The sequence below is a fragment of the Cucurbita moschata genome, unplaced genomic scaffold (genome assembly GCF_002738365.1).
Source record: "Cucurbita moschata cultivar Rifu unplaced genomic scaffold, Cmos_1.0 Cmo_Scf00001, whole genome shotgun sequence".
NCBI classification, from domain to species: domain Eukaryota; kingdom Viridiplantae; phylum Streptophyta; class Magnoliopsida; order Cucurbitales; family Cucurbitaceae; genus Cucurbita; species Cucurbita moschata.
The window spans coordinates 1066717-1078216 of record NW_019268517.1 but is presented as its reverse complement, the minus strand read 5'-3'; the positions used below and the strand labels follow the sequence as shown (position 1 = coordinate 1078216).

At 32.9% G+C, this 11500-nt stretch overlaps 1 protein-coding gene across 1 annotated transcript; it reads left to right on the top strand.

Annotated features, from left to right (window-relative positions):
* The first annotated feature begins 3255 nt into the window (after positions 1-3255).
* LOC111447248 (protein IQ-DOMAIN 14-like) lies at positions 3256-5240 on the top strand. The gene is made up of 4 exons (XM_023086294.1): positions 3256-3906; positions 3993-4232; positions 4344-4970; positions 5063-5240. Exons 1-4 carry the CDS (start codon positions 3490-3492, stop codon positions 5081-5083), a joined length of 1305 nt encoding a protein of 434 aa, XP_022942062.1. The 5' UTR covers positions 3256-3489; the 3' UTR covers positions 5084-5240.
* The last annotated feature ends 6260 nt before the right edge of the window (positions 5241-11500 follow it).

Genomic DNA, 11500 nt, shown 5'->3' with positions numbered 1-11500 from the left:
CCCATTAATTGTCGCCGGAAAGCCCTGTTTCTCGGAAACCCCTCTTGTTTTGGATGAACAATTCAAACCATTGGAATTGGATGGTCAATACTTAACCAATTCCGGTGATGGTCAACTGCAACTCTAATTCCTAATTAAACCAAAAAAAAAAAAAAAAAAAACTATATTTCCCCAAATTCCAAAGTTTTTGATGTCATATTTAGTATTTTGTAAAACTGTCAAAAATGGTTTCTTTTAATATCCAACGACGTTTTTCGTCTAAAAATGGAACAATCGATGACTGTTCGAAGAGCTGAAGTAGTGACTAACTAAGAGAAAAACAAACCTTGGTGTCGTGGTCGGCAATTTCAACCGCCGCTGTGGGCGGCGTTTAGTGAGTCGCTGCTGTGCCGCAGCCTGCCGGATGTCCGAGGAGACACATCCTGCTAGAAGAACACGATCGAATCTTCGTCGGAACAGAGTCAATCAAACTTTACAAGAAGACACAAAGTTACCAAAAGGGTTCATAAATACCAAAAGCCCCTCCACCTCGCCGCCGGTCCGAATCTTGGAACTGACGGACTCCGAGGGCAATCGAGAGGGACGTCGGAGGACAGCCTGGACGTGTCGGAGGAGCAAAACTAATTCTATTGAGGCCCAAAGCAAGCCTTCTTCGAGCCCAGGCCCAAACTATTGATAGTCCATCCTCATTATGGGCTTTCTACAAGGCCTTTAGTTTGGAACAATATATATATATATATGTATATAGGTGGTGGCGGTGGGTGGCGGTGGGTGGCGGAGTGGCAAAAAAACATGGAAACGTGAAGGAGATCCGACACTACCAATTTTATTCAGTGCTGACGCGACACTTCTCCCATCCCCATTTTCTTCTAACTTCTTTTGTTTTTTTCTAACATAAATAAATAAATAAAAATCTCCTATTTATTTATTTATTATTATTATAAATAAAATATCAGCTTCAATTTTCGAAACAGTCAACAAACTTCATAATATGGTGCTTGAAAATTAATGAAATATAATGTTTTCTTTGTAATGAGAAAAAATATATTAAAAAAGAGTTTGTATTTATATTTGTATTTTTCTCGTTTTATTTTGATAAATATTTAAAAATTTTCATATTTGATTAAGTCAGATAAAAAAATAAACATATGACGGTGAGAGGATTGGAAGAATTCTTAAACCATATAAAATGACAGTTAAATTTAACGAATTAGTATACTCTCAAAGTATAAATATCTTAATTAGAGATATAAAAGTAAAACGGAGTATTTTTATAAATATTATATAAATACAAGGTGGGTTTTGGAAAAAATAAATAAGAGACAATAATTTTTTTAGAAGTTCCTTATTTTGTTTTTTTAATATTAAAAAAACACTTTAGACACCAATTGATCAATTAAATAATACACGTCCATTTAATTTCCATTTCCAAAAAAGGAAGAAAAAAAAGGTCAATTTTGTTTCCATGCCTCTTTGATATCATGACTTTGGTCGCATTTATCACTTTCCAAATTAATTAATTAATATAAATATAAATAAAATTCCCAAAGAATAATAAATAAATACAAATCAATTTATTTTTTTCAAGAAAAGGAGAACAATAAAATAATTTAATTATGCCCTAATTAATGGCCTTAATTTAATCCTGCACATGGAAATATATTTGCTTTGTTTTTAAACAAGCCCCATGTGGAGAGCCACCTAAGCATTATATAAAAGACATAATAATCGAATCTACACAAATTATTTATTTATTTATTTATTTTGTTTTTTAATTCAGGTTCCAATGAATATTACTAAAACACGATGAAAATTCAAATTCGTACATATTTATATAAATTATAAATATTTGGTTTAAAAAACAATTCATTTGTTATAATTTCTTATTATAAATATTTTTTATATATATTTTATATTTTTTTTAATGAATATTCACAAAGGAGATGAAATAATGAAAATTGCTTCCCAATGGCAAAACGTAAGTTTAGAGGGGGAAGTACTTATGTAGCAAGCCATGTGAATGCCAACTAATTGTTATTTGATTTTTTAATAAATAGGAAATGTAATTAATAACAATATAAATATTATATTTAACGTTTATTATAAATAGTAAATATATTTGGAGTATATTGTAATGTATAAATGTTTAATATTTGAGTTTTATTAAAATTTAATTATGAATACGTGTTATTTTGAATAAATAAGAATTTTTCAATAATTGGAAGAAAAAAAACAAATTGACAAAAAAGAAATAATAAATAATAAGTAAAAATCAATGTAATAGATGTTACAAAGGAATGTCAAAGCATCTCCTTTGACTTTATCTCATAAAAGCCACTTTGACCAATTTCAATCCAGCTGGCACTTATTTTACATGCAAATTATAAGTTTGCCACGTGGCCTTCTATTTTTTTCACCTTATGTAAAAGTGAAAAACAAAAGTCTAATTTATGACGTCAAAATATCAAAGTTGAATTTAGGCTTTATTTATCCGCAAATTATTGTTTTTTTTTACGTCATAAAATCATCATACAAAGTAGTGATGGGCAGCACGTGACTCGTTGGAGTATTTCACAAGAGTGGCCATGTTATTTGAAGCTTCACCTTCAACCCTTTTTCATTATAAAAAAATTTAATTATGTTTTTATGCAAAATTGTCACAAAAATGAAAATATAAATAAATTAATACAATTTATAGTCGAGATTTAGACTCGTTAGTGAGATCATATCAGTAACAAAAAGACCTGTCACAAAAGACATTCGGAGCAGAAGTCGATCCTTCCCTGCCATAATAGCACCACATAGCTTCACAACATAGCTTCAACATCTCTTTGGGTAGGTCGTTTTTTTTTTCTTCAGAAACCCTTTAGAAAAAATGCATTTGCTTTCCCTCGACGTTCTAGTATCCAAACCAACAAAAAAGTACACATTAGAGATGAAAAAAAGATAGATGTTCAGTGGTGACTAATGGTTTACTCAACATCGGTGACAGTTGGAGTGGCTCGTTCTTCCTTTAGTGTTTTGAATATCGTTCACGATGATCAACCAAGTTGAAATACAGATCTGATCGCACCCTTAACTAAATATTTTTTAAAATAATTTAACAAATAATGATCTAATATGTTAATTATCTACAACTTTAATATGAGTAAGGCATATGAATATCTTAGTTTAATATAACAAATATAGAATAAATAAATGGATAATCACCGTTTAGGAAAAATAAAATAAAATATCTATCAATACGACAGAACATTACAAAAAGAAGAACATCATCGTTGGTATAGTTCAGAATCTGTCACAGAGGGAGCTTTCCACTCTGTTTCTTAACTCAAATCTCGCTCACTTCCATCATTTTCTGTAAATTTAATGACTCCAACCAAGCAACACAACAGACAAATGATTCACACACACCGCCATTTTCATCTCAAGATCTTCCCTTTACTTCCAGAGATCTCCAGTTTTTAGTCCGCCGGAGTTTGTTTCCAAATGGGTAAGGCTGGAAAATGGCTCAAGAAATTCCTCTCCGGCAAGAAGTTCCATAAAGAACATTCCCAAATCGCCAATCCGATTTCTCCCATTTCCTCTGAAAACCCCACCACTCCGATTTCGACTCCTAAAGATAAGAAGCGATGGAGTTTCCGGCGAGGCTCGCCGACCAAGGAAGTGAATCCACCGGAGCTGAATGTTTCCACCGCTGTAACCCCAACGGCGACAACTACCTTCGACATGGAAAAGGAACAGGAAAAACACACAATGGCGTTGGCGGCTGCGACGGCCGTCGCAGTCGCTGCCGCCCAAGCTGCCGCTGCCGTGATTCGTCTGACCGCAGCTTCAAATGGGAAAGCCACTGCAATTGAAGAAGCTGCTGCAATTAAGATCCAATCTGTTTTCAGATCTTATCTGGTACATACACAAATCTCAAAATTAACACCAAATTTACAATACCCAAATCGAAATTCAAAGCAATTTTGTTGTGATTGAAACTGCAGGCGAGAAAGGCTCTATATGCATTGAAAGGATTGGTGAAATTACAAGCGATGGTCAGAGGCCATTTAGTAAGAAAAAGAGCCACTGATACTCTGCGGTGTATGCAAGCTTTAGTGACGGCGCAAGACAGAGCACGAACACAGAGGATCAAAATGGCTGAAGATTCGAAGCCCACTGCTCAACAATGGCACTCGGCACATAGAAAATCCTTCCAAGAAACTCGTTTAAGACAACCCCATCAAGTAATTTCGAATCACTATGTTGGGTTGTGATAAAAATTGGATCTTGTTCATAATTTTTCAGCGATACGGTATGACTCTGTTTTTGCTCTGTTTTTGTTCTTCTTTTTGCAGGAGATTGACAGAGAAATGGAAGAGAATATAAAGATCGTGGAGATGGATTTAGGGGGCAGCATAAAGAATCGCAATAGCTACAGCCATTACGCGTATTCGAATCAAGAAAGCTACCGTCTTTCGCCGACGCCATCTGCGATGGCGGATATAAGCCCGAGAACTTTCAGTGGCCATTACGATGATTACGCCTTCGGAACAGCTCAAAACAGTCCCCAATGCTTCTCCGCTAGGGCGAAAACCGATTTAAATCGACTCCCATTTGAATTCCCCCGATCAGAATACGGAGAATCATTGTCTTATGAGTACCAATTGTTCCCAAATTACATGGCGAACACGGAGTCATCGAAGGCGAAAGTGCGGTCACAAAGCGCGCCAAAAGCCCGGCCGGAGTCGCTCGAGAGGCAGCCAAGCCGAAGGAGAGTATCAGTAGAGGGGAGGAACATTCCAAGAGCGGTGAAAATGCAACGGTCGTCGTCGCATTTGGGCGCTGCAACACATGGCACCGGTTACCCTCCATGGCCGATCAAGCTCGACCGGTCGACCGTGTCGCTCAAGGACAGCGAATGTGGTTCAACATGCTCAATCGTTATGAATTCCAACTACTGTCGATCAATGGCAGCACAGGAAGTAAGTATGAACAAATTAAAATGGATGAAAAGGATAAATTTTCTGGATCACATTCTGAAGGAAATGTTGTTCTTGGTGTTCTTGTTTTGCAGGGTTATGGAAACAGATACTAACAAAGAAGATGCTGAAACAAAAAGGAGTTACCTCTCCAATTTCTGACCCTTTTCTTGCCCTTTTTGTTTGTGAGTTTTTTTAGTTTTATTGAATTGGTATCCATCCTGTTAGATGACAATAAACATCTTATCAAATAAGATATGTTGAAATATGTTCGTGAAACTCCATAGTTCGGATTTGCAGCTTTCATCGAGTTATCACTCCTTCCTACCCTGAGTTATATGCTGTAGTATTTTTTTATGTGCTTATAGTCATATAACTTACCTTCTTCGATTCTTTCCTATCGTTTTTAAGTGTATTTCTTCGCCCCACGTCTTCTAAATGTCTCACAAACGTTACTTAAGATTCGAACATGCACCAACGTTGTCTGTGACATTCAAATTTCTCGCGAATGACTTACTAGCTGGTTAGACAAGTGTTGCACAATTTTGTTACAGACAAGTGGTATCAATTTGAATCTCCCAAGCTTGGACGTCGAATAATTAATCTTTTAAATATAAATTTTGTTTGGATTATTTTGTGGTATGACAAAAAAGAATAAAATACAATTCAAGAACAATGGGCTTCAAATTGGACACATCAATTTCTGCTAACTGGGCTTATATAGTGAGGGGAAAATGTTTGGTTCTTTTTAAGAATAAAAAAAAACATATTTTCTCGGAAAAACATAAATTTTATGTCTGGTTAGTATGTGATCTTAGTTAATTAATACGTCATTCGGTTACCCAATATTATTAAAAGGAACTATTTTATTATTGAATTAACCTAATTAATTATTCAATTTTAATTAATTAATCCTAATTAATTGGTTGATTAAAAATGTATCCAAAGAAATTATCCTTATGTCAATTTCTATCCTAAACTTTTGTTTCATTAAATTATAATTTAAATAACTAAAAAAGTATAGTTAGTTAGTCAAATATCTTAACTTAATCGAGGATTGTTTTAATTAATTAAAATTACTGTCTCTAATGAGTGAAGGGTGGAAAATGATTTTTTACATAAAAATATCCTTAATTTGTTTTGTTTTGTTTTTTTTCTGTTTTTTTAAGGAAGCATCTGGTGGGACCGGTAAAATTATAAAATAATGGAAAGTTGGCTGGAGTGCCTGCCTTGCAAATGTGACAGCGATGGAATACGACAGACCAATGTAACTGCGCCACGACTTCAAAAGTCAATAAAAGTCAACTGTAAGGTACCTTGGGAGTCTGGAAAAGCAAAGGAACCTCAAAATTGACCGACAGACACAATTCCTTTTGCTTGCTTTCGTCATTATTATTTATTGTATTTAAACATAAAAGAAATTCATAAATATTTCTTTCAATAATTTATGATTGTTCTAATTATTTTTTTTCATATTTCTTTTTTATTAATTTGAATTTCAATAACAGATCTATCACATTATCACAAAACGAGCGAGTATATAAGCAAATCTGTTCGATAAAAAAAGTGTACATATTAGCCCATTGAAGAAAAAAAGTTCAAAATCAATCGATTATCTTTTGGACTATACGAGTCCATTTTTACTTCTTTCTCTCTTCAATTATTGTTCGTTTATTCACCATAGAGTTTCATAAAGCATTTCAATTGTCCACTCTCCATCCCCTTTTCAATCTCTTCTTCGTTTACTTCTATCTTTTCAAATCTTATGACGTTTGTCGACTTTATGAATTGTTTGTACAAACTTTACAAGTTGACGTCGTGATATTTATCCATCAATTCTAGATATTATTGACCAAATTTGAAACGGTAAAATTTGTATTTATGGATAGCTGTTCTTTAATACATAATTACACGTTGAAAATGTTTGTTCTATGAGCTAAGCTCAAATTCAATTCTAACGTAATATCAAAGTCAAAACACGATACGTAAACTGAGATCGCATTAAATAAGAGTGATCTTTTCAACGGGTTTTAATCATAGAAACTTCAAAATTAAATATTATTAGGATGATTCGTCATTATTAATATTTAATGTATTTGGTATTAATAATCCAAACATTATTTAGGTACGAAAGCAGTTTGAAATTGTTAGGTGAGAGGGGAGATGTATATGAGAAAAATGGAATTTAAAGGAATAATATTATAATGTCGGCCATTCCCAAATCTCACATTTGTTTAACAAAATATAAAAACAAAAGTTAAAAGCTAAGTATATGTAAGGTGTATCAGATCATATTCATGTTTTTGGGTTTGAGATTTTAATTTAAAAACTCTTTCTTTCGACCGTTATTGATTCTGTTTCGAGATTATCGGGAATAAACATAGCTGGGAGAGCTACTGACAATAAAAATATTCACTTAACGGAGACGAAAAAGTCTTTTCCGTCCCTGTCCTCGTCCCCACCTCATCTTTCATTTCTAATTTTTGCGAGGATAAGAACGAAGATTTATTGCAAGGAATTTACAGAGATCACGTTTTCAAGGGAGATTTTCACCCATTATATATATATAGAGAGCTAATTCCTTTCTGTCCTTCCTATTGAAACTGAGAAAGTCGATCTAGTACTATTAGAATACTTTCCCGTCCTTCGATTGAATTACTATTGTTCTTGAAATCCAAGAAGGAAGTCAGTGCTAGCTCTTACAGAATCTTGTCTTGACTTAGTTGCAATCTTTTTCGGAAGGCTAAGCTTACTCTTTCTCTTGAGACGAACCCTTCCTGATACTTAGAAGCCGGAGAGCTAACATTTCTTATCTTTTGATATCCGTTGGAGGTGACACTTAGTTAGACTTTTTCGTTGATAGAAGCAGTACTAGATTCATCTTTTACCCGACTTGACTTTGAAAAGGTATATATATATATGCTTTTCACATATTTTTAATGGACAATTATAATTTTTTAATATAATAATGTAAAACATGATAATAAACTAAAAAATATTTGATAAGAAAAAATATAATATAATATTAAATATTATTAAATATAATATTTTTCAAGCCAGATGACAATTAAATATGTATTTTTATATTATCTTTCAAATTTTTAATGACTTTTTTTGGTTTTCTAATTAAATCATTAATAATTATAACTTGCAAATAAATTATATTTTATTTTGAAGATTTTTTATTCATTCTTTAAAAATAGAAAAGCATTTAGACTTTTCAATAAAAATATATTTTTTTAATGTTATTTGGGAAAAAAAAAATTCAACCAAATAATTTATAAATCTATTTTATATATATCAAACTAAGTATGTCACGTGCTAGACATGTGTTATACACACGAGTAATAACAAAAATAAATAACACTGAGTCCAAGTTTTGTTAATGTTTGTGGAATCCTAGATTGAAATACTCGATGAAAGGTTAGAATTTCAGGATAGATTACGAGCATTTTTCAAAATATTTATTTAGACTTGTAATTAGAGAAAATAGAGAAATTTAAGTCACATCTATCTTTATAATTCACCTGCTAACATCAATCTCGTGACAAAGAGAGAATTCAAGATAAGCTTTCAAATTAGGCAATATTTATTCAATTTAAAGACAATTCGATAGATTATCGAAAGGAATCTTAGAAAAGGAGTAGAACTTTAGAAATGAACGATGTATATGGAATGTTCAATCTACGTCTCGAGTTTGAATGAATGGATTTGAATGAATGGATGGATGGGCAGCAAATGAGAATGATGGAAGAAAGAAGCATGTGGATTTTGGCATGGATTGCTTGTCTACTTTCCCTTTACATTCGACCACTTTTTCCCCCACATACCTTATCCCACAACATTTTGTTTCTCCATCAATTATCAAAACATTATGTATCAAAAACAATCTTTTTTTCTTTTTCTTTTTTTAGTTTCGAGATAGATTCCGTTTTAACGTATACCCTTATGTTCGGTGGCTATTAGGTTTCAAAATCCAGATTTGCTCACATGGAGGTTCATTCATTTGATTTATAAGGATTAGGGTTTTATAAAAACTTTAGTTCACTGTTAATAGATATTGTCTCGTTATGTATCGCCGTCGTCGTCAGACTCACGACTTTAAAATTTGTCTACTAGGAAGAGGTTTCCACGTCTTTATAAGGAATGATTCGTTCACTTCTCTAACCGATATGGGATTTCATAATCCACCCTTTTGGGAGCTTAGCGTCCTCGTTGTTATACCGCTCAGAGTCGTACATGAATTTACTTTCGACTCAATTGTTTTTAGTTTTTATAAATATAGAGATGACGTGTTCATCTTTTGGAGGGTTGGGTTGAAGATGGTACAAAAACTATGGTGTGGGTAGCAGGTTTATATTCGGGTTGATATCATTTTGTTTTGGGACATCAAGAGACGTGGCGCAGAAGAGGACCACCATTTTCACTTAGTGCAGTTTGAGTACAACAGATTTTCCGGGGCCGACTTTGTACGAACCACCGCCCAAACCTCATGGAAATTGACCACCAAACAGCGCCCCTTCAAATTTGGCACTTCTTCCATCTCCATCTCCATCTCCATCTCCAATAACCACTCCTTTCTTCCCCTAAATTCTTCATCGTTTCATTCATTATGAATTGGATCATTAGAGTTCTTGAAGATGAGATTGTAATTGGAGCATGCAAATGTTGAAATCAAATCACATTTTTTTCTTCTATTGTCCACGTCCCACCCAACGCCACGTTTCTCGACAACATCAACCGGGTAATCCTAGGTTCTGCCGATACTTGAGCTTCCACTGTGGTCATAGTATCCGACTTCACTCCAACATAGATTCGTAGAGATCTTTCTAGTACAGATAATCTTTAATCTACATTTTCCAGAAATTTAAATCTTTGAACTTTCCATCTTATCTACCTATAATATCATCCGGAAAAAATACTAATTATTAAAATTTTAATTTTTAAAAACAATGTTATATTACATTTTTGTATTTATATTTGGAAATAAAAATTATCTATTAAGAATATTCTTTCAAATAATATATTTTTTAAAAATATATAAAATCACTAATTAAAATTTAATTTTGCATGCTGCCACTTGGCAATAAAATATCAAGAACTTTCTATGAAATTAATATTAGTTGTCCCACTAATATTGGAGTTATTGCTGCATTATTGAAATGGATTAACATTATAATCAATTATTATTAGTAGAATTATTTTTTAAAAACTTATTAATGATTTAAATTATACTTTTGTTTTGTTCTATTACCAAATTATTGTCAAAAAAAAAAAAAAAATTGAATTTGAGGACATTCTTAGAATTTCCATATAAATTTAATTATTTTTTTAGTGAGAATTAATTAGTTTTCAAATCTTTTTCAAAACTAATTATCAACCAATTTAATATTTAAAAAGTAATTATTATTTTCTATTATAAAAAATATATTTTTTAATGAGTTCATTGATAACGGGTTATGAAATTTTTTTGATCTTAACTAGTTAAATTCTATTCGGATTAACACTTGTCACAATCGCACTTTTGATGGCAGCGGACTTGCGATTGTGCGACACTCACTTTCCAACGACAAGTGAGTTAAGCCAATTTGTTCTTGCATCACCTACGGCCAAGCGACGTATGCTCGAGCCTCTGGCCTCGATTTTAAGAGAAAATTTTAGAAAACGAGGGCAGAAAGAGATTTTCGAAAGAGACGTAATAAAGCAAGCAAGAGAGAAATAACAACGACTCACAATATATAGCCTTGGAGAGGGAGATACCGTCGTAACAATGATTTAAATTAATGGAGGGAAGATGAATGTAGATAGGGGAGTTATTATGTGGGGGAAGTTATAACCTATGTTTGTGGATATATTGGTATCATTTGGGGAACTCTAAACTGAATTTTGTTTATAAAATGAATGAAATTTAAGTCATTGGAATAAGTGATTATATTTGAGTGCACTAAGCATTAACTTTCACTATATCACCCATTACCAATAGGGAATGACATATGGAAGCCCTAGAAAACTTGCACTAACCTACCTTTTTATCCAACTTTTACCTTATTTTCCATTCATAAATGAGCATGCTTTCAATCATTTTCATCATCGTCTTCCACTTTCGTAAACCTTTTCGACTAAAATATAGTCGATTACTATGTTATAGTCTAAATGACGATCACCACGATTACTGGTCTAGGTTTGCTTGGCATAAAATGGTAAGTTTAAATGACGAGTCAACATGAGTTTAGCTCAATAGTTATTGACATGTACGTCTTTTTGTAATACTGAATATACAAATCCCTACATCTCTACCTAATTTGTGAGTGTTTTTAGTTCATAAGTGTATGACGGTGAGGATTCGAATTTCTAATATTTTGGTTGGTGGGTTGTGCTCGAATTTTGTTCTTGATCAATACCCAAGTCTTTAATCAAACCATGCATCCAAATAGCTTTTTAAAGACTTTTAAAGACTCCAGTGTCGCTTTGATGGTAGACTGCAATATTGAATGCCAACAAACAGATCTACCAACTATAGTGAACGGATAACT